At 42.2% G+C, this 27,385-nt stretch overlaps 1 protein-coding gene across 1 annotated transcript in view; it reads left to right on the top strand.

Annotated features, from left to right (window-relative positions):
* LOC109880617 (dedicator of cytokinesis protein 3) overlaps window positions 1-27,385 on the top strand; it is a 218,797-nt gene that overhangs the window by 178,473 nt on the left and 12,939 nt on the right. Inside the window, exons 37-51 of the mRNA XM_031833718.1 lie at window positions 1,179-1,239; window positions 1,695-1,788; window positions 5,972-6,120; window positions 11,451-11,537; window positions 11,800-11,904; window positions 12,061-12,202; window positions 12,941-13,194; window positions 14,821-15,000; window positions 16,521-16,604; window positions 16,717-16,830; window positions 18,899-19,017; window positions 19,910-20,045; window positions 21,297-21,378; window positions 21,698-21,813; window positions 22,285-22,372. Coding sequence (XP_031689578.1) covers window positions 1,179-1,239; window positions 1,695-1,788; window positions 5,972-6,120; window positions 11,451-11,537; window positions 11,800-11,904; window positions 12,061-12,202; window positions 12,941-13,194; window positions 14,821-15,000; window positions 16,521-16,604; window positions 16,717-16,830; window positions 18,899-19,017; window positions 19,910-20,045; window positions 21,297-21,378; window positions 21,698-21,813; window positions 22,285-22,372 — 1,811 coding nt within the window. The remainder of the gene's footprint in view (window positions 1-1,178; window positions 1,240-1,694; window positions 1,789-5,971; window positions 6,121-11,450; window positions 11,538-11,799; window positions 11,905-12,060; window positions 12,203-12,940; window positions 13,195-14,820; window positions 15,001-16,520; window positions 16,605-16,716; window positions 16,831-18,898; window positions 19,018-19,909; window positions 20,046-21,296; window positions 21,379-21,697; window positions 21,814-22,284; window positions 22,373-27,385) is intronic.

Below are 27,385 nucleotides of genomic sequence, written 5' to 3'. Positions count from 1 at the left end.
GAGATAGATAGGTCTCCAGACGAGATAGGTCTCCAGACTAGATAGGTCTCCATAGCTCTCCAGACGAGATAGATAGGTCTCCAGACGAGATAGGTCTCCAGACTAGATAGGTCTCCATAGCTCTCCAGACGAGATAGATAGGTCTCCAGACGAGATAGATAGGTCTCCAGACTAGATAGATAGGTCTCCAGACTAGATAGATAGGTATCCAGACTAGATAGGTCTCCACACTAGATAGATAGGTCTCCACACTAGATAGGTCTCCACACTAGATAAGTCTCCAGACGAGATAGATAGGTCTCCACACTAGATAGGTCTCCACACTAGATAGATCGGTCTCCACACTAGATAGATCGGTCTCCACAATAGATAGGTCTCCAGACGAGATAGATAGGTCTCCAGACTAAATAGATTGGTCTCCAGACGAGATAGGTCTCCACACTAGATAGGTCTCCAGACGAGATAGATAGGTCTCCAGACAGGATATGTCTCCAGACGAGATAGGTCTCCACACTAGATAGGTCTCCAGACGAGATAGGTCTCCAGACGAGATAGGTCTCCAAGCAAGATAGATAGGTCTCCAGACTAGATAGATAGGTCTCCAGGCGAGATAGATAGGTCTCCAGACAAGATAGGTCTCCACACTAGATAGGTCTCCACAATAGATAGGTCTCCAGACGAGATAGATAGGTCTCCAGACTAAATAGATAGGTCTCCAGACGAGATAGGTCTCCACACTAGATAGGTCTCCAGACGAGATAGATAGGTCTCCAGACGAGATAGATAGGTCTCCAGACGAGATAGGTCTCCAGACGAGATAGGTCTCCAAGCAAGATAGATAGGTCTCCAGACTAGATAGATAGGTCTCCAGGCGAGATAGATAGGTCTCCAGACAAGATAGGTCTCCACACTAGACAGGTCTCCAGACGAGATAGATAGGTCTCCACACTAGATAGGTCTGCAGACGAGATAGGTCTCCAGACGAGATAGGTCTCCAGACTAGATAGGTCTCCAGGCGAGATAGATAGGTCTCCAGACGACTAGATAGATAGATAGGTCTCCAGACTAGATAGATAGGTCTCCACTTGTTGTTATGTAACCGTGGAGGGCAGAAGATAAGATGCATTACTATTCATTACTATTCAGCAATAACTGGACCGGTTCCTCTCTCTGTTTAGGGACTGCATGAAAGGAGACGAGACAGAGAACAAGAAGATTGGCTGTACTGTCAACCTGTTGGTAAGACACTGTAGACTCTGGCTGTACTGTCAACCTGTTGGTAAGATACTATAGACTCTGGCTGTAGTGTCAACCTGTTGGTAAGATACTGTAGACTCTGGCTGTACTGTCAACCTGTTGGTAAGATACTATAGACTCTGGCTGTACTGTCAACCTGTTGGTAAGATACTATAGACTCTGTCTGTACTGTCAACATGTTGGTAAGATACTATAGACTCTGGCTGTACTGTCAACCTGTTGGTAAGATACTATAGACTCTGGCTGTACTGTCAACCTGTTGGTAAGACACTATAGACTCTGGCTGTACTGTCAACCTGTTGGTAAGATACTATAGACACTGTCTGTACTGTCAACCTGTTGGTAAAACAACCCACAACCTGTCACACTGCCATCCTGAGATAGTGGTGTAAAGGGGTTGTCTTGTTTTTAATATATTGTGTCTGTTTGTTCCCTAGAACTTCTACAAGTCAGAGATCAACAAGGAGGAGATGTACATCCGCTATATCCACAAGCTGTGTGACATGCACCTCCAGGCTGACAACTACACAGGTAATACAACATCCACAAGCTGTGTGGCATGCACCTCCAGGCTGACAACTACACAGGTAATACAACATCCACAAGCTGTGTGGCATGCACCTCCAGGCTGACAACTACACAGGTAATACAACATCCACAAGCTGTGTGACATGCACCTACAGGCTGACAACTACACAGGTAATACAACATCCACAAGCTGTGTGGCATGCACCTCCAGGCTGACAACTACACAGGTAATACAACATCCACAAGCTGTGTGACATGCACCTACAGGCTGACAACTACACAGGTAATACAACATCCACAAGCTGTGTGACATGCACCTACAGGCTGACAACTACACAGGTAATACAACATCCACAAGCTGTGTGACATGCACCTCCAGGCTGACAACTACACAGGTAATACAACATCCACAAGCTGTGTGACATGCACCTCCAGGCTGACAACTACACAGGTAATACAACATCCACAAGCTGTGTGACATGCACCTCCAGGCTGACAACTACACAGGTAATACAACATCCACAAGCTGTGTGACATGCACCTACAGGCTGACAACTACACAGGTAATACAACATCCACAAGCTGTGTGACATGCACCTACAGGCTGACAACTACACAGGTAATACAACATCCACAAGCTGTGTGACATGCACCTCCAGGCTGACAACTACACAGGTAATACAACATCCACAAGCTGTGTGACATGCACCTCCAGGCTGACAACTACACAGGTAATACAACATCCACAAGCTGTGTGACATGCACCTCCAGGCTGACAACTACACAGGTAATACAACATCCACAAGCTGTGTGACATGCACCTACAGGCTGACAACTACACAGGTAATACAACATCCACAAGCTGTGTGACATGCACCTCCAGGCTGACAACTACACAGGTAATACAACATCCACAAGCTGTGTGACATGCACCTACAGGCTGACAACTACACAGGTAATACAACATCCACAAGCTGTGTGACATGCACCTACAGGCTGACAACTACACAGGTAATACAACATCCACAAGCTGTGTGACATGCACCTCCAGGCTGACAACTACACAGGTAATACAACATCCACAAGCTGTGTGACATGCACCTCCAGGCTGACAACTACACAGGTAATACAACATCCACAAGCTGTGTGACATGCACCTACAGGCTGACAACTACACAGGTAATACAACATCCACAAGCTGTGTGACATGCACCTACAGGCTGACAACTACACAGGTATGATACTCACACACAAACCTATTCACTCACAAAGGGAAAGAGTGTACTAGCTATGGTTGCTAAGCTACCTGTAATTTACCAAAGTTACCGGAATCTTCAATACTTTTGGTAAAAAAAAAACGATAATCTATATGTTGATTTATACTTGAATACATGTTTGTTTTTTTAAGTTATTCATATATACACTGAACAAAAATATAAACGTAACGTGTAACAAATAAAATAAAAATTCTTTTTCCTTGTGCACAGGTGCACCTTGTGCTGGGGGACAGTAAAAGGCCACTCTAAAATGTGCAGTTTTATCAAACAACACAATGACACAGATGTCTCATGTTTTGGAGGAATTTTTATTTTATTTCACCTTTATTTAACCAGGTAGGCTAGTTGAGAACACCTTTATTTAACCAGGTAGGCTAGTTGAGAACACCTTTATTTAACCAGGTAGGCTAGTTGAGAACACCTTTATTTAACCAGGTAGGCTAGTTGAGAACACCTTTATTTAACCAGGTAGGCTAGTTGAGAACACCTTTATTTAACCAGGTAGGCTAGTTGAGAACACCTTTATTTAACCAGGTAGGCTAGTTGAGAACAATTTCTCATTTACAACTGCGACCTGGCCAAGATAAAGCATAGCAGTGTGAACAGACAACACAGAGTTACACATGGAGTAAACAATAAACAAGTCAATAACACAGTAGAAAGGAAGAAAGAGTCTATATACATTGTGTGCAAATGGCATGCTGACAGCAGGAATGTCCACCAGAGCTGTTGCCAGAGAATTTCATGTTCATTTCTCTAACATAAATCGCCTACAACATCATTTTAGGGAATTTGACGGTACGTCCAACCGGCCTCACAACCGAAACATTGACAACAAATACATATTGACATAGTGAAATGTATAAAAGTTTGTAAAAAAATGTATATATTCTTTATAAACCTATTTCATGCTGAAACCCTAATATTTAACACCAATGGCATTCAAATCAAATCACATTTTATTTGTCACCAACACATGGTTAGCAGATGTTAATGCGAGTGTAGCGAAATGCTTGTGCTTCTAGTTCCGACAACGCAGTAATAACCAACGAGTAATCTAACCTAACAATTTCACAACAACTACCTTATACACACAAGTGTAAAGGAATGAGTAAGAATATGTACATAAAGATATATGAATGGCCGAACGGCATAGGCAAGATGCAGGAGATGGTATCGAGTGCAGTATATACATATGAGATGAGTAATGTAGGGTATGTAAACATTATATGAAGTGGCATTGTTTAAAGTGGCTAGTGATACATTTATTACATAAAATGTTTTCATTACTAAAGTGGCTGGAGTTGAGTCAGTGTGTTGGCAGCAGCCACTCAATGTTAGTGATGGCAGTTTAACAGTCTGATGGCCTTGAGATAGAAGCTGTTTCTCAGTCTCTCGGTCCCAGCTTTGATGCACCTGTACTGACCTCGCCTTCTGGATGATGGCCTTCCTGTGAAAAATATTGTAGTTTAGGTGTCTTGGAGGGCAGGTAGTTTGCCCCCGGTGATGCGTTGTGCAGACCTCACTACCCTCTGGAGAGCCTTACGGTTGTGGGCGGAGCAGTTGCCATACCAGGTGGTGATACAGCCCGACAGGATGCTCTCGATTGTGCATCTGTAAAAGTTTGTGAGTGTTTTTGGTGACAAGCCAAATTTCTTCAGACTCATGAGGTTGAAAAGGCGCTGCCTCGCCTTCTTCACCACGCTGTCTGTGTGGGTGGAGCAATTCAGTTTGTCCGTGATAAAACTTACTACCCTCTCTACTGTCTCCACTACTGTCCCTTTGATGTGGATAGGGGGGTGCTCCCTCTGCTGTTTCCTGAAGTCCACAATCATCTCCTTTGTTTTGTTGACATTGAGTGTGAGGTTATTTTCCTGACACCACACTCCGAGGGCCCTCACCTCCTCCCTGTAGGCCGTCTCGTCGTTGTTGGTAATCAGGCCTACCACTGTAGTGTCGTCTGCAAACTTGATGATTGAGTTGGAGGCGTGCATGGCCATGCAGTCATCGGTGAACAGGGAGTACAGGAGGGGGCTGAGAACGCACCCTTGTGGGTCCCCAGTGTTGAGGATCAGCGGGGTGGAGATGTTGTTACCTACCCTCACCACCTAGGGGCGGCCCGTCAGGAAGTCCAGTACCTAAATTGATGGTTTGTATTTAGGATATTGTTTTGCTATTTTATTCTTTATTTTAAAATCATCTTATTTCATACATTTTATGTGTGATAAGGCCAAACATAGGGCCAGAGATAATTACAGACACCAGTGATAATCTGAAGTACCCCAAAAAGAACCACTAGATGTCTTGTGATAGATTACATAAAATCCTTTCAAGATACCAAAATTTTAGTAGTTTATACCTTCCCTTTGCAACGTTAGTACTCGCTAATATCTCTGAAATAGCATGCACTTTTAACATTGCCATGCTTGTAAATAAGAATGTGTTCTTAACTGACTTGCCTAGTTAAATAAAGGTTCAATAAATATATGAATATTACAAATTAAAATGATTTACTCCCCATGAGTACAGTCAATATGGCTTCATATCCTATAACTTCAAAGGGAATGTCTAATAATTATATTTCTATAGTTCTACAGAGCTGCTGAACTTGGAGCTGTTGTTCCCAATGAAGTACTGTATAAACTATATGTAGTATGTAACTCTCCACTTACCCTACTGTTGTACTGGGAGCTACTGCACTGAGGGAGTTCCTGCACTACATGGCTATATGTTGTTCCTAGTGACGTATATAAACAATATGTTTGTCTAAATGTTACTCTACAGAGGCTGCGTTCACCCTGCTGTTGTACTGGGAGCTGCTGCACTGAGGGAGTTCCTGCACTACATGGCTATATGTTGTTCCTAGTGACGTATATAAACAATATGTTTGTCTAAATGTTACTCTACAGAGGCTGCGTTCACCCTGCTGTTGTACTGGGAGCTACTGCACTGGGAAGAGAGGCCTCTAAGGGATTTCCTCCACTACCCAGCCCAGAGCGAGTGGCATCGCAAAGAAGGCCTCAGTCGCAAGGTCATCCACTACTTCAACAAGGGAAAGGTAAGTGGAATATATACTGGAAAACACAGGAATGTCATCCACTACTTCAACAAGGACATTGTAGGTGAGAGAACACAATGGAAATCAACTGTCATCAATCGTTTCTCATAATCTAGAGTGTTCACCCATAAAAGTATTAATTAATTCAAGGTTTATATGTGCATTTAATAGAGCATTATGTAAAAAAAAAAACAATAGTCCAACCCTCATGTCTCTATCATGTAAAGGTTAAAATGTTACAAAATATTTACTCTGAGAATGTAACATGTTTAGAGTGAATGGAACATCATTAACATCGCTGCTCAATAGAACTCTGTGACGCTGCTCCGCAGCAGAACGGCGCTAACTTCAGACTTCAACTGACAAACTAACTAGTGGCTGCAGGTTCGTGAGTGAAAACATGGGCTTTTTTTTCTAAATGAAATCCCCTGAATTCAAAAATAAATAGGGACTAAATATATATGTATTTACAAAGCTAAGTATAGCTTTAGCTAGTTAACAGGATAGCTAAGAGACACGATCCGCGAAGAACATCTGTTCCTGTTTTCATTCATTTCACATCTTTCCCTTTAAATCGACCTTCTCAATGTAAATTGATCGCCAATATGGCAATGACTTTTATTTTTTGTATTTTAATAACAAATATTAACAAACAAAAGAGGAATGGTCTCATGCAAAACCAAACTTGTTTCACTTTATAATTTCATTTAAATAATATTTAACTAAAATGAACAACAAAAAGGTCTCATGCAAACAATCATACATACAAACTATTTACATTGCCAGGAATCCTAAACAAACAAATCATATTCATTAATAATACAACATGTTTGAATTGCCTTTTTGTTGTTCATTTTAGTAAAATATTATTTAAATGAATTTATAAAGTGAAAAAAGTTTGGTTTTGAATTAGACCATTTGCATTTGTGAATATGAAATGTACCTACTATCATTAGCAGTTTAATTAAATATACTACATCTTTATCAATGCCAGAATTTCTGAAATAAATCATTATGTCAAAACCATTAAATTGTACAACCGGTCCTATTTTTTTTTTGTAACAAAATTCTGTATGTCAATCCCAGAAAATATACTATATATACAGGTAAAACAACTAATGAAAAATGGTCTCCTTCTTCATTCCACAGAAATTACATTTAATAGTCAATATTCAGCTTGAATCTTTTCAAAACATGTTTCACAGGATGAATTCTATGTAACATTTTAATGGAAACTTTACCTTGTTACTGATACAATATTTGTTAGCAATTTTCCATGCTTTCCCTCATTGTATATCACCATAGATATCTGACCAAAATAATCTTGCTGAGGGAATCCAATCTAATTTAAAAAGTATTATTTAGAGTATTGAAATCTAAAACCTCAAGATCTCCGTGTTCTTGGGTATTGGTGAGAATACCTTTCCGTAGATAGTGAGGCTTGTTCCACCAAATAAAATGATATAGAATCTAAGTCCTTTACAATTTTGGGGGGTGATTCAAGTGATAACGAGACATTAACCGATCTGGATAACCCTTCAGCTTTGGGACAATAACACTCGACCGTATAATGAAATATCTCTCAGCAACCAGAGGTTCAACTTCTTCTTTGTTTTCTCAATAATGGGGTAAAAGTTTAAGTCACTCCTTTGTTTTTCATCCTTGCATATAACAATCCAAGATAAATAACCTTATCTTTAATTGGGATACCATATATTTCCTGTAAAACACAATCCTTGAGTGGAAATAAGACTGACTTATCGATATTAATTTTCAAACACGAAACTAAGGAAAAGTCTTCAATACAGGAAACTGCTTTAGAAACCTCATTCCTGTCTCTTACAAATATGGTGGTATCATCAGCCAGTTGACATAGTTTAAATTCATTGCCAAGTGCTGAAACACCTTGAAAATTCCCTTTCTTGATATGAAAGGCCATAATTTGAGTAACCAATCAAAAATAAAAATGGACTTATTGGGCACCCCTGCCTAATGCCACGGCCAATATTAAATATTTGGGATGTCCCGTGAGCTAATTTTACAGAGCTAGTACAACCACTATATAAAGTTTGGACTGATTTTAAAAAGAAGTCACCAAACCGCCCAAAACATATTGCTTTGAACATAAACTCATGTTCTACAGTGTCAAAAGCTTTATAAAAATCAACAAACATAAGAAAACTATCATCAAGGATGAAGTCATTTTTTCAATCATATCTAAGATCAACCTGATGTTATTACTAATGTGTTGACCATGCATAAAACCAGATTGTTCTTCATCAATTATATGACGCAAGCCTTGTTTCAACCTCTTAGCAAATACAAGGGCAAATAATTTCCCATCGTTGTTCAACAGGCTAATGGGTCTCCAGTTGTCTATATAAAGAGTATCCTTATTAGGTTTGGGAATCAAAGTAATTACACCTTGCTTCTTAAGGAAGCCGGTAACTCCCCTTTTTCTATTGATTCTTGGAACATAGAATGAAAGGAATCAGTTTATCATTGAATGTTTTATAAAACTCACCTTATTAAACCATCATTTCCAGGGAGCCTTTTATCTCATCATCACAAAAATCCCTGAAATCAATATCTATCTTCTTAGCAATGTTTGCTACATTATCTAAGAAAATATCCATATTGGAAGTTGACTGTATACAGATTCTGATGAAACCGGGCAACATGCTGAGAGATTTATTTTGGATTTTCATTGGGAATATTATTAATCATTCATGTATATATGGAAGTCTTTTCGCCTGCCCTTTTTTCTAAATGAAAGAAATATTCTGTATTTTTCTCTCCCTCTTCCATCCATTTTCATCTTGATCTTACAAACGCTCCCCAAGCCTTTTCCTCGAGGATACAGTCTGACTGCATGTGTAATGATGATAGCTCCAGTAATTCCTGATTAGTTGGTTCATTTTTATTTAGTATAATCCATTATTCCCTTTATGATGGCATATTCTTTCTCTCTCTTGGCACAAGCAATTTCTTTCCCCATTGAAATAGCCAAAAGCCTTATATCAAATTTCATTAGCTCTCAGTAACTTCCAAATCAAATCAAATTGTATTGGTCACATACACATGGTTAGCAGATGTTAATGTGAGTGTAGCGAAATGCTTGTGCTTCTAGTTCCGACCGTGCAGTAATATCTAACAAGTATCTAACAAATTCACTACTACCTTATACACACAAGTGTAAAGGGATGAATAAGACTATGTTTTTTATAAATATATGAATGAGTGATGGTACAGAACGGCATAGCCAAGATGCAGTAGATGGTATAGAGTACAGTATATACATATGAGATGAGTAATGTAGGGTATGTAAACATTATATGAAGTGGCATTGTTTAAAGTGGCTAGTGATTTGAGTCAGTATGATGGCAGCAGCCACTCAATGTTAGTGATGGCTGTTTAACAGTCTGATGGCCTTGAGATAGAAGCTGTTTTTCAGTCTCTCGGTCTTTGATGCACCTGTACTGACCTCGCCTTCTGGAAGATAGCGGGGTGAACAGGCAGTGGCTCGGGTGGTTGTTGTCATAACACAGGCACAATTCCAGTGTTTATCAATAATTCTTAAATACTTAATTCTCTAGTAATGTCTTATTCATTTTCCAGTAACCTTTACTAACTTTTTTTGGGGTTGACAAACCATGCATATTTATCTTTATTGAGATCGCTTTGTGGTCTGTTAAAATCGATGGTTCAATCGAGACTGTATCAACCTTGTCGGCCATATCTTCAGGTATCAGCCAGAAATCAATACGGGATTGTATAGATGGTTGGTACTCCATGTGAACATAATCTTATCTTGGGTTCTTATATCTCCAAATATCTAGAACACCTAACCTTAGACATATATTCCTTATCTCACAAACAGAATTGCTGTCCTCAGGAGGCCATCTATCTAGATTATCATGTAATACTGTGTTAAAATCTCCACCCCATATTACTTTGACCAATGGATATTTAGACATAATTTTACTTCGTTTCCTCTCAATGTCTCTAAATAACATACAGTTGCTTGACTTGTTATTGGAAGCACAAGTATTTACAACAATGAACGTGGTTGACATCTACCAATAGTATAATATAATATAATATAATATAATAATATAATCTCCCTGTCTTCTTCATGACTCAATATATGACCCTTAAAGTTGCCTTTTAAAATAGCGACACCTGCTGACCGATTTAGTACCAAATATCATTCTCCCATTGACTCCTCCAAAACGTCCAAAACGTCCAAAACGTCCAAAACGTCCAAAACGTCCAAAACGTCCAAAACGTCCAAAATCGTCCAAAACGTCCAAAATCGTCCAAAACGTCCAAAATCGTCCAAAACGTCCAAAATCGTCCAAAACGTCCAAAATCGTCCAAAACGTCCAAAATCGTCCAAAATCTTTCATATTTATTTATATTTATCTATCTATTTATTTATAATATTTATCTTTCTTTAATGACATAAAAGTCGACGCTTAGACAGCCAAGGATTTTGGATGTGAAAATTCCGAAGGTATCAAGTTGATTTTGATTGGTCCAGCCAACGGAAACACCTCCAAATGGTACCACCTGACAACACCAAATATGGAAGAGATACAACCAAGATTTTATCTAAACTTCCAACGATCACAGCAAATTAACGCCTTTATTTCATCAACAGTGTCAAGAACAAGTATATTAAGGTTATAATATTGTAGAGATCTAATCTAAGGATTCGTTGAATGTCATTTATAATGACGTAGGGGCAGAAGGAAACTATGTTTTAACATTACTGTCACAGCACCCTTTTGAATCACTTTTATTATATATTTGTACCTTTTTATTTAACTAGGCAAGTCAGTTAAAGAACAAATTCAGATTTACAATGACGACCTACACCGGCCAAACCCGGACGACGCCGGGCCAATTGTGCACCGTCCCCTATGAGACTCCACAATCACAGCCGGTTGTGATACAGCCTGGATTCGAACCAGGGTGTCTGTATTGACACCTCCTGCATTAAGATGCAGTTCCTTTAGACTGCTGCGCCACTCGGGAGCACCACAATGATGACAAAAGGTTTACCTACTAATTGTTTGCCTCATTTTGAAATGTCATCGTGTTTTTCCGAGCCACTATAATGTAATTATGATGACATCTTCATCAGTGTCAATTGAGAACGCATTGAGTAGAACGCAACAATAATTAATAAAGAGAATCTTCATAACGACATTGTGACACAACGTGCAAAACCCATGAATAGCAGTATTTGTCCCTATTGAAAGCCAACAAATGACTGATCAATTTTCACCCTGTGATTGTTTATTTTGCTCTGTGTGTTTCTCCAGTGCTGGGAATACGGGGTACCGTTGTGCAGAGAGCTGGCTTTCCAGTATGAGACATTATACGACTACCAAAGCCTCAGCTGGATAAGGGTGAGTAGATGTTGTAGTCGCTGCAGATTGTGGGGTTTTAGTCTGGGTTTCTGTATAAGCACTTTGTGACATCTGCTGATGTAAAAAGGGCTTTATAAATATATTTGATCGATTGATTGATCGATTGATTGATTGATTGATTGAGGTCGCAACCTAACTTGAGTTACCAAGCTTTTCACCTAAATATACACCATTGATGTGAATGGGAGAATTGCACAACATGTATATTTTGTGGAACATAATAATGATTGTGTTTGGTCAGAAAATGGAAGCTGCTTACTATGACAGCATCATGGAGCAGCAACGTCTAGAGCCAGAGTTCTTCAGAGTGGGCTTCTACGGACGCAAGTTCCCCTTCTTCCTAAGGGTGAGTCAATCCAACTGTATGGGGCACATCTCAAATGACAGCCTATTCCCTACCCTAGATAGGGCACTATTTCGGACCAGAGATACATAAGGAATTAGACAGAATCAATGTCCTTATACTTTTGAATATTCTGGTTCTTCCATGTTGTGCCACTAGAACAAGGAGTTTGTCTGCCGCGGTCATGACTACGAACGGCTTGAAGCCTTCCAGCAAAGGATGCTGGGAGAATTCCCACAAGCCATTGCCATGCAGCACCCTAATCAACCAGACGAGTCCATCTTACAGTGTGATGCCCAGTGTATCCTTCTGAAACAAAGTGAGAATGGGAACTGTAATGTGTGTGTGTGTGTGTGTGTGTGTGTGTGTATGTGTGTGTGTGTGTGTGTGTGTGTGTGTGTGTGTGTGTACACTGAGGAACACCTTCCTAATGTTGCACCCCCCTTTTTTGTCCTCAGAACAGCCTCAATTCGTCGGGGCAGGAACTCTACAAGGTGTCGAAAGCATTCCCCAGTGATGCTGGCCCAAGTTGACTCCAATGATTCCCACAGTTGTGTCAAGATGGCTGAATGTCCTTTGGGTGGTGGACCATTCTTGAAACACGCGGGAAACTTTTGTGAAGCGTGAAAAACCCAGCAGCGTTGCAGTTCTTGACACAAACCGGTGTGCCTGGTACCTACTACCATACCCCGTTTAAAGGCATTTGTCTTGTCCATTCACCCTCTGAATGACACACATACACAATCCATGTCTCAATTGTCTCAAGAATTAAAAATCCTTCTTTAACCTGTCTCCTCTCCTTCATCTACACTGATTGAAGTGGATTTAACAAGTGACATCAATAAGGGATCATAGCTTTCACCTGGATTCATCTGGAGTCTATGTCTGGCCAGGTTTTCTTAATGTGTTGTACACTTGGTGTATATGTATGTGTGTGTGTGAATGAGTGGTTGTATCATACTTGCTCACATGTATGTGTATTCCAAATGGAAAACACACTCCCACCCAGGCATCTTTTCCTTGACGCGGTACCTCTCAGACCTGCAGATCTATGCGGTGACGCCGGTTCCGGAGAATGTCAAAATTCTCCAAATGGGCCGCGTTCCAGACCGCATCAAGAGCTTCTACCGTGTCAACAACGTGCGCCGCTTTCGATACGACCGGCCCTTCCACAAAGGATCCAAAGACCGAGAGAACGAGTTCAAGAGCTTGTGGATCGAGAGGACTACGCTGATCCTCACACATCCTCTTCCTGGTATCTCCCGCTGGTTTGAGGTGGAGAAGAGAGAGCTGGTGAGTGACACTACATAGCCGTGACAGTAATACTCCTCTGTAGCTCAGTTGATAGAGTATGAGGGGTTCGATTCCCCGGAACACCCACGTGTAAAATGCATGTCATTTTGGATTAACGTTTCTGTGAAATGGCTTACATTATTATTAGACCTGTGTCTGTGCCTTGGTACTGCAGATGGAAAAAAGTGTTACATCTGTCTGTGATGAGGATGTAATGTAGCATGCATGAGAGCATCAGCTGTTCCCGGGATGATGCTCTTTGTAGCCGATGTGAGCAAGACCTTTAAACAGGTCAACGTTCACAAATCCGCAGGGCCAAATGGATTACTAGGTTGTGAACTCAAAGCATGCGCGGACCAACTGTCAAGTGTCTTCACTGACATTTTCAACCTCTCCCTGACCGAGTCTGTAGTACCTACATGTTTCAAGCAGACAACCATAGTCTCTGTGCCCAAGAGTGCGAAGGTAACCTGCCTAAATGACTACCGCACCGTCAGTAGCCATGAAGTTTTTGAAAGGCTGGTCATGGCTCACATCAACACAATCATCCTGGAAAACCTAGACCCTCTCCAATTGGCATACCGTCCCAACAGATCCACAGATGATGCAATCTCAATCACACTCCACACTGCCCTTTCCCACTTGGACAAAAGGAACACCTTTGTGAGAATGCTGTTCATTGACTACAGCTCAGCGTTCAACACCAGAGTGCCCTCAAAGCTCATCACTAAGGACCCTGGGACACCTCCCTCTGCAACTGGATCCTGGACTTCCTGACGGGCTGCCCCCAGGTGGTGAAGGTAGGTAACAACACATCCGCCACGCTTATCCTTAACCCGGGGGTCCCTCAGAGATGCGTGCTCAGTCCCCTCCTGTACTCCCTGTTCACCCATGACTGCGTGGCCCAGCACAACTCCAACACCATCATTAAGTTTGCTGACGACACAACAGTGGTAGGCCACCGACAACTATAAGACGGTCTATAGGGAGGAGGTCAGAGACCTGGCCGTGTGGTGCCCTCAATGTGAGGAAGTCAAAGGAGATGATCGTGGACTACAGGAAAAGGAGACTCCAGTCATCGAAGTCGTAGACTGTTCTCTTTGCTGCCGCACGGCAAGCAGTACCGAAGTCTAGGACCAAATGGGCTCCTTAACAGCTTCTACCCCCAAGTCATGAGACTGCTGAAGAATTCATCAAATGGCCACCAGGACTATTTACATTGACCCCCCTTTGTCTTTACACTACTCACTGTTTATTATCCATGAATAGTAACTTTACCCCCACCTACATGTACAAATCACCTCGTCTAACCTGTATCCCCACACAATGACTCAGTATATAGCCTCGGTATTGTTATTGTCATTTTGTGTTACTTTTGATTTTATTTTTATTACTTTAGTTAATTTAGTAAATATTTTATTAACTTGAACTTGTGCTGCATTTTTGATTAAGGGCTTGTAAGGATTTCTGTTGTATTCAGCGCATGTGACAAATAAAATGTGATAACATGCAAGTTACTTGCATTGTGTTGTCCAGGTGGAAGTCAGTCCTCTGGAGAATGCCTTCTGCTTCCTCTTCCTCCTCCTCAGGTCCTGTTACAGTACTTCTGTTGTGTGTGTTGTCTAGGTGGAGGTGAGTCCTCTGGAGAATGCCATCTACGTGGTGGAGAACAAGAACCATGAGCTGCGGACCCTGATCAGCCAGTACCAACACAAGCAGCTCCATGGCAACATCAACCTGCTCTCCATGTGTCTCAATGGGGTCATTGACGCTGCCGTCAACGGGGGCATCGCCAGATACCAGGAGGTAGGTGCCACCATAGAACCAGGGGAGAGTCCTCATAAGAGTGAATTTCATAAAAATAGTCAAATATTTAAAAATGTTACCTTTTTAGGTAAAACTTTACTAAATATATTCACGTCACCAAATAATTTATTAAAACACATTTTTTGTCAATGAAGGTCTACAGTAGCCTCTACAGTAGCCTCAACAGTACTCTGTAGGGTAGCACCATGGTGTAGCCGGAGGACAGCTATCCTCCGTCTTCCTCTGGTTACATTGACTTCAATACACAGCCTAGGAGGCTCATGGTTCTCACTCCCTTCCATAGACATACACAGTAATTATGGCAACTTCCAGAGGACGTCTTCCAACATATCAGAGCTCTTGCAGCATGAACTGACATGTTGTTCACCCAATCAAATTAATCTAGTACTGAAAGTATAAGCTACAGCTAGCTAGCACTGCAGTGCATAAAATATGGTGAGTAGTTGACTCAGAGAGAGATATAGAGAGTAGTTGATCAGTTTTTAACAAATTAATTTCTTCCAAAATTAAGGAGGGGAGAGAGAGACCTATATTTGGTTGTATTTTTTTACTTTCCCTTTCACTTAGCTAGCAAATGCTGCTAGCTAGTTTGCCCAACCAGCACAAAGTGAGTGTGATGCTATGTTAGCTAGCTGGCTATGGCTATCCAACACTGGAACTCTTCCAAGTTGGGTTTTATTAATTAATTGCCACTGGGGCCCGTCGGTGTAACTGCTAAACTGCTTGCTGCTGACTGTACACTGTACTGCGTGATTGTAGCGGGTTTACTAATGTATTAGTTCTAGAAACTATGTTCACTATGATGTTAATACGATGAAAACGATGTAGGCTGTGTGTAGCAGTTAGCGGTTATGATATGAAGGTTTGTCTTGGAAAGGTTTATTCGTCTGGTCGCAGACCGCTGATGTGTTGTGCACTGAAGTCCACAAGCAAAGGGAAAAGGTGCGAGATGAGAAGGAATACAATGAACAAGGGATCATGCTTTTTTACGTGGTTTCTATGAAAGTGAACTGTGTGTGCGTGTGATCAGGGGTGTATTAATGTAGCCGATTCTGTTGAAAAATCTTAAACTGAAACAATTGGAATGAAACCGGGATAAACATAACTGAATTTGTCCAATAAAAAACTCTGTCTTTTCAAATGCAGACACATTTTGTCCTAAACCTGAAGAGTGGAGGGGAAGCATGTAGATGATGAACAGCAGGGGTCCCAGGACTAAACCTTGAGGCATGCCTTGGTTGACAGGGGCTGGGGTGGATGAACAGCAGGGGTCCCAGGGCTAAACCTTGAGGCATGCCTTGGTTGACAGGGGCTGGGGTGGATGAACAGCAGGGGTCCCAGGGCTAAACCTTGAGGCATGCCTTGGTTGATAGGGGCTGGAGTCTCTGAGGAACACAAAACTCTTGCTTGTTTTAGAATATACTTTGGGGGGTATTTTCTTTGATATACCGTCCCCTTACATCCCGTATGTCTGTCTGTCTTGTCTCTCCCTCAACCAGGCCTTCTTTGATAAGGAGTACATCAGCAGCCACCCAGAAGACACAGAGAAGATCACTGCCCTCAAAGACCTCATGCAGGAACAGGTACAGTATTGGTCTGTCTGTATCTTATCTGTCTGTATCTTAATGTTGAGATCAAATTAAAACGTGGCAATAAACTGAAACTCACTGAAGCTGTTGCTGTCTGCTGTTGTAGGTTTACATCCTGGGGGCGGGGCTTGCGGTCCATGACAAGCTGGTGCACCCTGAAATGCGTCCCCTGCACAAGAAGCTGATAGATCAGTTCCAGATGATGAGGAGCAGTCTCTATGTGAGTGACTTTTTTAGAAGTCTCTATGTCAATGTTTTTTTCAGCAGTCTCTATGTCAGTGTTTTTTTAGCAGTCTCTATGTCAGTGGTTTTTTTCAGCAGTCTCTATGTCAGTGGTTTTTTCAGCAATCTCTATATCAGTGGTTTTTTCAGCAGTCTCTGTGTCAGTGTTTTTTTCAGCAGTCTCTGTCAGTGGTTTTTTCAGCAGTCTCTATGTCAGTGGTTATTTCAGCAGTCTCTATGTCAGTGGGGTTTTTTCAGCAGTCTCTATGTCAGTTTTTTTTCCTCCAGCAGTCTCTATGTCAGTGTTTTTTTCAGCAGTCTCTATGTCAGTGGTTATTTCAGCAGTCTCTATGTCAGTGGTTTTTTCAGCAGTCTCTATGTCAGTGGTTTTTTTCAGCAGTCTCTATGTCTGTGGTTTTTTTCAGCAGTCTCTATGTCCGTGTTTTTTTTCAGCAGTCTCTATGTCAGTGGCTTTTTGTGTGTATTCAACCATACACATTCTCCAGAGAGCGTTTTCCGCACTACTGGCCGGATGGAGGGATGCTGACAAGTGGTTTAAGGAACCGGCAGTCCCATGCTGTGACCCGGTTATTGCTGACGGCACAACAGGCTCAGAAATCATTCAGTACAGGAAGCCGCACTGACACTTTCTACATATAGACTAGGGTCAACTCCACTTTCTACATCTAGACTAGGGTCAACTCCACTTTCTACATCTAGACTAGGGTCAACTCCACTTTCTACATCTAGACAAGTTCCACAGACATGTGACTAACAGAAATTGAATATTGTGTCCCTGAACAAAGGGGGGTTAAAATCAAAAGTAACAGTCAGTATCTGGTGTGGCCACCAGCTGCATTAAGTACTGCAGTGCATCTCCTCCTCATGGTCTGCACCCTATTTGCCAGTTCTTGCTGTGAGATGTTACCCCACTCTTCCACCAAGGCACCTGCAAGTTCCCAGATGTGCTCAATGGTATTCGCTCTTCGCTGACCATGGCAGAACACTGACATTCCTGTCTTGCAGGAAATCACGCACAGAATGAGCAGTATGGCTGGTGGCATTGTCATGCTGGAGGGTCATGTCAGGATGAGCCTGCAGAAAGGGTACCACATGAGGGAGGAGGATGTCTTCCCTGTAACGCACAGCGTTGAGATTGCCTGCAATGGCAACAAGCTCAGTCCGTGGATTCTGTGCCGCATCGCCCCAGACCATGACGGACCCTCCACCTCCAAATCCTTCCCGCTCCAGAGTTCAGGCCTCGGTGTAACGCTAATTCCTTCGACAATAAAAGCGAATCCGACCATCCCCCCACTGCTGAGACAAAACCGCAACTCATCAGTGAAGTCCTGTCTCATCAGCCAGTCCTGTCTGGTCCAACGACGGTGGGTTTGTGCCCATCGGCGACGTTGTTGCTGGTGATGTCTTACAAAAGGCCTACAAGCCCTCAGTCCAGCCTCTCTCAGCCTATTGCGGACAGTCTGAGCACTGATGGAGGGATTGTGCATTCCTGGTGTAACTCAGGCAGTTGTTGTTGCCATCCTGTACCTGTCCCGCAGGTGTGATGTTCAGATGTACCGATCCTGTGCAGGTGTTGTTACACGTGGTCTGCCACTGTGAGGACGATCAGCTGCCCGTCCTGTCTCCCTGTAGCGCTGTCTTAGGTGTCTCACAGTACAGACATTGCAATTTATTGCCCTGGCCACATCTGCAGTCCTCATGCCTCCTCGCTGCATGCCTAAGGCACGTTCATGCAGATGAGCAGGTACCCTGGAAATCTTTATTTTTGTGTTTTTCAGAGTCAGTAGAAAGGCCTCTTTAGTGTCCTAAGTTTTCATAACTATGACCTTCATTGCCTACTGTCTGTAAGCTGTTAGTGTCTTAACGACCATTGTTCCACAGGTGCATGTTCATTAATTGTTTATGGTTCATTGAACAAGCATGGGAAACAGTGTTTAAACCCTTTACAATGAAGATCTGTGAAGTTATTTGGATTTTTAAGAATTATCTTTGAAAGACAGGATCCTGAAAAAGGGACGTTTATTTAGTGCTTTCTCTCTCTACAGGGTCTGCCGGGACTGGACAAGCTGAGTCCTGCCTGTTCTAGTGTCAGCACCACAAGAGGCATCCTGGCTACGCACAGCCCCATGAGCCCTGACAGCTTCAAACTCATTCACAGGCACAGGTGAGGCATACACACAGAGATATGGTCACACACACACACAGATATGGTCACACACACAGATATGGTCACACACACACACACAGATATATGGTCACACACACACACACAGAGATATGGTCACACACACACAGATATATGGTCACACACACACACAGATATGGTCACACACACACACAGAGATATGGTCACACACACACACAGAGATATGGTCACACACACACACACACAGATATATGGTCACACACACACACAGATATATGGTCACACACACACACAGATATGGTCACACACACACAGAGATATATGGTCACACACACACACACAGATATGGTCACACACACACACAGAGATATGGTCACACATACACAGAGATATGGTCACACACACACACAGATATGGTCACACACACACAGAGATATGGTCACACACACACACAGATATGGTCACACACACACAGATATGGTCACACACACACAGAGAGATATGGTCACACACACACAGAGAGATATGGTCACACACACACACACAGATATATGGTCACACACACACGCAGGCATGCATACATTTCCCTTCCTCTACCACAGGTGATTTCAGTGCTCTCACGAGTCACGGCACAAATCTTCCTTCCCTCCCTCCCACCCCTCCCTGAACCTTCTCTCCCTCCAACCCCTCCCCAACCTTTCCTCCCTCCCACCCCTCTCCAACCTTTCCTCCCTCCCTCCCTCCCTCCCTCCCTCCCTCCCTCCCTCCCTCCCTCCCTCCCTCCCTCCAACCCATCCCCAACCTTTCCTCACCCCTCTCTTCACCCCTCACTCGCCCCCTCCACAACCCTCCCTCTCCATTCTCCCTCTCCTCTCCCCTCCCCCTCTCTCTCTCTCTCTCTCTCCCCCAGTCCACTGAATCTGCTGGGGTCTATCCGCCAGTCGTCCTCCTCACTGTCCTCTCACACCTCCAGCGAGGCGGGTAACCTGGTGATCCTGACGGACAGCATGGTGATGGAACACCCCGAGGACGTCTACCGTATGCAGGTATGTCTCTACACCAGGGCAGTGCCTGCTGTACCCGCTGTACCATACCCACTATACCCACCTCACTGTACCGAACCCACCTCACTGTACCGAACCCACCTCACTGTACCATACCCACTATACCCACCTCACTGTACCGAACCCACCTCACTGTACCGAACCCACCTCACTGTACCATACCCACTATACCCACCTCACTGTACCATACCCACTATACCCACCTCACTGTACCATACCCACTATACCCACCTCACTGTACCGAACCCACCTCACTGTACCATACCCACTGTACCCATCTCACTGTACCCACCTCACTGCAGCCACCTCACTGTACTCTACCCACTATACCCACCTCACTGTACCGAACCCACCTCACTGTACCATACCCACTGTACCCATCTCACTGTACCCACCTCACTGTACTCTACCCACTGTACCCATCTCACTGTACCATACCCGCTGTACCCACCTCACTGTACTGTACCCACTGTACCCACCTCACTGTACTGTACCCACCTCACTGTACTGTACCTGCTGTACCCACCTCACTGTACTGTACCCACCTCACTGTACTGTACCCACCTCACTGTACTGTACCTGCTGTACCCACCTCACTGTACTGTACCTGCTGTACCCACCTCACTGTACCTGTAAGCTCCTTCGCATGATGGATAATAAAGTTATTTTATAATTCTTATTCCCACAGAAGACTCTGCCCAATGAAATACAGTTAACTATCTGCTAAGTAAGGGCCAGATGCTAAATTAGATCTGCATGGGGAACACAGAAAGTCTATGGTCCTAAATGACTACAAGTGAAGCTGATAATGTTGCTGACTGCTAAAACCACAATGACTATTTAACAGTCAAGAGATTATTTCTGGAATGAAGTAAATCATTTGTTTTCTGGCCCATTTCCTGTAAATAATCTGGTTTCTGGCTCATTTTACTGTAAATAATCTGGTTTCTGGCTCATTTACTGTAGATAATCTGGTTTCTGGCTCATTTTACTGTAAATAATCTGGTTTCTGGCTCATTTACTGTAAATAATCTGGTTTCTGGCTCATTTACTGTAGATAATCTGGTTTCTGGCTCATTTACTGTAAATATTCTGGTTTCTGTCTCATTTTACTGTAAATATTCTGGTTTCTGGCTCATTTACTGTAAATAATCTGGTTCATGGCTCATTTACAGTAAATAATCTGGTTTCTGGCTCATTTACTATAAGTATATTTTCTCTTTCTTGTCTCAGCCCAGTCCTTCGTCCTCCAGTCTGAGCTCCACCCACTCAGCCCCCTCCCAGATGATGAACTCTGCCCCCAACAGTATCAGAGGTAGGTTGTCTACTGTAGTCAGATCTTACTAGCAATGGGTTCAAACCCCTACTTTGTGTGGCTAGTTTGTTTCGATGCTCTGATCTCTGTCTAGTTATGATGTTCTGTTCCTCTCTGTCTCCTCTCAGTATCTCTGTCTCCTCTCAGTATCTCTGTCTCCTCTCAGTATCTCTGTCTCCTCTCAGTATCTCTGTCTCCTCTCAGTATCTCTGTCTCCTCTCAGTATCTCTGTCTCCTCTCAGTATCTCTGTCTCCTCTCAGTATCTCTGTCTAATTTCGATGCTCTGTTCCTCTCTGTGTCCTCTTCCCTCTGTGGTAGGCTCCCCGTCGCTGCCAGAAAAATACAGACACAACCGTGAGATGTTGATGCTGCTGCCTCTGCACCGTGAGAGACCCAGCTCCGCTATGTACCCCAACATCACTGAGAACGGACAGGTACAGCTACTGTTGGCTTGGCCCACGCTTCTCCGCTTCGCTTCAATCTCTATCTTCTCTGGGCCCTTATCCACAAAGAATCTCAGAGTATTAGTGCTGATCTAGGATCAGTTCCCCCCTTTGTTTTCCCTTTTAGATCATAATCCGTATGATTATATGGGCAGATCCTAGGTCAGTACTCCTTGTACACTGCTTCAATCACTATCTCTTTAGATCTTCCTATTGGAATGTAATGAAATACTTCCTGGTACTGCCAGAATAGGATGACCCTCATCTCTGGGTCTGGTACCTTTCCTTATGTTCTTCCTGTTCCTGTTTGCTTTTTTTAGGCCAGGTAATTGTAAAAAAAATAAAAATAAAAAACTCTTTGTGACAACTGCTGATGTAAAAAAGAAAAGAAAAGAAAGGACTTTATAAATACCTTTTGATTTGGTTCATTGATTGGTTGATGTGTCTTTTCTGTGTCTCCAGCCAACTAACTTCCAGCGAGCGTTGTTCCACCAGGTGATTGGTCCGTGCAAGCCCTGTAGCGACCCTAACCTGTCTGTAGCGGAGAAAGGTACTGTTGTCCTGCCTGTCCTCAGCTTATTGCCCTTCAGTCTGACCTTGAGTCTGTTGCGTTAGACTTACAGAACTTGTCCTATATATATATATAAAAAGGGACATCGCTGCGTACGTCTGATGATAGTCTGTAAGTAGTTTTGTTGCTGCGTTGACTAAAAGTATAAATTCATGAGTGCAGACATTCTGTCAGTCTGTCTGTCTGTAATCCTTCATCACACACCTTCCATCTCTTCTGTCTGTCTGTCTGTAATCCTTCATCACACACCTTTCATCTCTTCAGTCTGTCTGTCTGTAATCATTCATCACACACCTTCCATCTCTTCTGTCTGTCTGTCTGTAATCCTTCATCACACACCTTCCATCTCTTCTGTCTGTCTGTCTGTAATCCTTCATCACACACCTTCCATCTCTTCAGTCTGTCTGTCTGTAATCATTCATCACACACCTTCCATCTCTTCAGTCTGTCTGTCTGTAATCCTTCATCACACACCTTCCATCTCTTCAGTCAGTCTGTCAGTAATCCTTCATCACACACCTTCCATCTCTTCAGTCAGTCTGTCTGTAATCCTTCATCACACACCTTCCATCTCTTCTGTCAGTCTGTCAGTAATACTTCATCACACACCTTCCATCTCTTCTGTCAGTCTGTCTGTAATCCTTCATCACACACCTTCCATCTCTTCTGTCAGTAATCCTTCATCACACACCTTCCATCTCTTCTGTCAGTAATCCTTCATCACACACCTTCCATCTCTTCTGTCTGTAATCCTTCATCACACACCTTCCATCTCTTCTGTCAGTCTGTCTGTAATCCTTCATCACACACCTTCCATCTCTTCTGTCAGTCTGTCTGTAATCCTTCATCACACACCTTCCATCTCTTCTGTCTGTAATCGTTCATCACACACCTTTCGTCTCTTCAGTCTGTCTGTCTGTAATCCTTCATCACACACCTTCCATCTCTTCAGTCTGTCTGTCTGTAATCCTTCATCACACACCTTCCATCTCTTCAGTCTGTCTGTCTGTAATCCTTCATCACACACCTTCCATCTCTTCAGTCTGTCTGTCTGTAATCCTTCATCACACACCTTCCATCTCTTCAGTCTGTCTGTCTGTAATCCTTCATCACACACCTTCCATCTCTTCTGTCAGTAATCCTTCATCACACACCTTCCATCTCTTCTGTCAGTCTGTCTGTAATCCTTCATCACACACCTTTCGTCTCTTCAGTCTGTCTGTCTGTAATCCTTCATCACACACCTTCCATCTCTTCAGTCTGTCTGTCTGTAATCCTTCATCACACACCTTCCATCTCTTCAGTCTGTCTGTCTGTAATCCTTCATCACACACCTTCCATCTCTTCAGTCTGTCTGTCTGTAATCCTTCATCACACACCTTCCATCTCTTCAGTCTGTCTGTCTGTAATCCTTCATCACACACCTTCCATCTCTTCTGTCTGTAATCCTTCATCACACACCTTCCATCTCTTCTGTCAGTCTGTCTGTAATCCTTCATCACACACCTTCCATCTTTTCTGTCTGTTCAGTCGTCTGCTTTATCTGTTGATTCAGTGAAGGCAGTTCACAGAACCTCCTAATACTTCAGCTGGTTTAATCCACAGTATCTTCAGCCTATAGATATCCCACTGTGGATAATTTGTAGAGAACAGCCCAGTCAGCACCAACACATTGCTATGACTAAAGCCCTTTGTCAGCTCAGAGTTTATAGAGGGTGATAACCAACTCTTGAACAGAGTTTATAGAAGGTGATAACCAACTCTTATTCAGAGTTTATAGAAGGTGATAACCAACTCTTATTCAGAGTTTATAGGAGGTGATAACCAACTCTTGAACAGAGTTTATAGAAGGTGATAACCAACTCTTATTCAGAGTTTATAGAAGGTGATAACCAACTCTTATTCAGAGTTTATAGAAGGTGATAACCAACTCTTATTCAGAGTTTATAGGAGGTGATAACCAACTCTTGAACAGAGTTTATAGAAGGTGATAACCAACTCTTATTCAGAGTTTATAGAAGGTGATAACCAACTCTTATTCAGAGTTTATAGAAGGTGATAACCAACTCTTATTCAGAGTTTATAGGAGGTGATCTCCAACTCTTGAACAGAGTTTATAGAAGGTGATAACTAACTCTTGAACAGAGTTTATAGAAGGTGATAACCTACTCTTGAACAGAGTTTATAGAAGGTGATAACCAACTCTTGAACAGAGTTTATAGAAGGTAATAACCAACTCTTATTCAGAGTTTATAGAAGGTGATAACCAACTCTTGAACAGAGTTTATAGAAGGTAATAACCAACTCTTATTCAGAGTTTATAGAAGGTGATAACCAACTCTTGAACAGAGTTTATAGAAGGTAATAACCAACTCTTATTCAGAGTTTATAGAAGGTGATAACCAACTCTTATTCAGAGTTTATAGAAGATGATAACCAACTCTTATTCAGAGTTTATAGGAGGTGATAACCAACTCTTGAACAGAGTTTATAGGAGGTGATAACCAACTCTTGAACAGAGTTTATAGAAGGTGATAACCAACTCTTGAACAGAGTTTATAGAAGGTGATAACCTACTCTTGAACAGAGTTTATAGGAGGTGGTAACCAACTCTTCTACATTTCTCTCCTTCATCTATGTGTGGTACTGGCATGTTATTGGTCAAACCTGTAAGTCAACATAAACCAAATTAATGATACATATTAACAACCCTAAACAATTATGAAAAATGCAACACATTATATTACAATGCATTACAAACGCCACCATTACAGAACATTGGCTACATTAATATATGTAAAAACACATGAACTGGCACCCAGAGAAAATCCTTTAATGTAGAGGTGCTGAGTAACAGCGAATAAACGTTAAGCTATGAAAATAGAGTCACACACCATATAAATATATATATATATATATATAAACTCCCAGTAATTTATTAATTTAGTAATTACTGGGAGTTTATATATAGAGAGTGTGCGACTCTCTTAATTTTTTTATACATTAATATTACTAACATCGCTGTAAATGCCTTCAATATTAACAAAAGGATGATGATGATGATGACGATGATGAAGATGATGAAGATTTTTGATGGTGATTGTTTTTTTAATTGTATTGATGATATTGTGTAAATACAACATGTCTCTCCACTGCAGTCCTAATCTCGGATCAACACAGAACTAAAATATTGCTGATGATTAATGATGATTCAGGGTTAATTAATTAGATGATTAAGTTCTGAGAAGACAAACGAGAAGCGGAAGCAGGGCTGTAGCTCCACCCAGCTTCTTTTTTTTCAAATTAGGGGAGAGTCTATGTGCCAAATGTCCCCTCCACTTCTGAAATTTGCAATATGTGAACACATCATGATTTGTCCAAATGATATGTGCACCGGAAACAAAGTTCCTCGTTAGTCGGCGCATCCCACAGTCTGTTGACAGGCACTATGATATCAGTTATGTTATCCCACTGTCTGTTGACAGACGTTATGTTAACCCACAGTCTGTTGACAGACGTTATGTTAACCCACAGTCTGTTGACAGACATTATGTTAACCCACAGTCTGTTGACAGACGTTATGTTAACCCACAGTCTGTTGACAGACGTTATGATATCAGTTATGTTAACCCACAGTCTTTTGACAGACGTTATGTTAACCCACAGTCTGTTGACAGACGTTATGTTAACCCACAGTCTGTTGACAGACGTTATGTTAACCCACAGTCTGTTGACAGACGTTATGATATCAGTTATGTTAACCCACAGTCTGTTGACAGACGTTATGTTAACCCACAGTCTGTTGACAGACGTTATGTTAACCCACAGTCTGTTGACAGACGTTATGTTAACCCACAGTCTGTTGACAGACGTTATGTTAACCCACAGTCTGTTGACAGATGTTATGTTAACCCACAGTCTGTTGACAGACGTTATGTTAACCCACCGTCTGTTGACAGACGTTATGTTAACCCACAGTCTGTTGACAGACGTTATGTTAACCCACAGTCTGTTGACAGACGTTATGTTAACCCACAGTCTGTTGACAGACGCTATGATATCAGTTATGTTAACCCACAGTCTGTTGACAGACGTTATGTTAACCCACAGTCTGTTGACAGACGTTATGTTAACCCACAGTCTGTTGACAGACGTTATGTTAACCCACAGTCTGTTGACAGACACTACTATATCAGTTATGTTATCCCACAGTCTGTTGACAGACACTACTATATCAGTTATGTTATCCCACAGTCTGTTGACAGACACTACTATATCAGTTATGTTATCCCACAGTCTGTTGACAGATGTTATGTTAACCCACAGTCTGTTGACAGACGTTATGTTAACCCACAGTCTGTTGACAGACGTTATGTTAACCCACAGTCTGTTGACAGACGTTATGTTAACCCACAGTCTGTTGACAGACGTTATGATATCAGTTATGTTAACCCACAGTCTGTTGACAGACGTTATGTTAACCCACAGTCTGTTGACAGACGTTATGTTAACCCACAGTCTGTTGACAGACGTTATGTTAACCCACAGTCTGTTGACAGACGTTATGATATCAGTTATGTTAACCCACAGTCTGTTGACAGACGTTATGTTAACCCACAGTCTGTTGACAGACGTTATGTTAACCCACAGTCTGTTGACAGACGTTATGTTAACCCACAGTCTGTTGACAGACGTTATGTTAACCCACAGTCTGTTGACAGATGTTATGTTAACCCACAGTCTGTTGACAGACGTTATGTTAACCCACCGTCTGTTGACAGACGTTATGTTAACCCACAGTCTGTTGACAGACGTTATGTTAACCCACAGTCTGTAGACAGACGTTATGTTAACCCACAGTCTGTTGACAGACGCTATGATATCAGTTATGTTAACCCACAGTCTGTTGACAGACGTTATGTTAACCCACAGTCTGTTGACAGACGTTATGTTAACCCACAGTCTGTTGACAGACGTTATGTTAACCCACAG

This window comes from Oncorhynchus kisutch, linkage group LG1 (assembly GCF_002021735.2).
Source record: "Oncorhynchus kisutch isolate 150728-3 linkage group LG1, Okis_V2, whole genome shotgun sequence".
In the NCBI taxonomy this organism is placed as follows: domain Eukaryota; kingdom Metazoa; phylum Chordata; class Actinopteri; order Salmoniformes; family Salmonidae; genus Oncorhynchus; species Oncorhynchus kisutch.
Note: the sequence above shows the minus strand (reverse complement) of the source record. Positions and strands in the feature narration are given on the sequence as shown.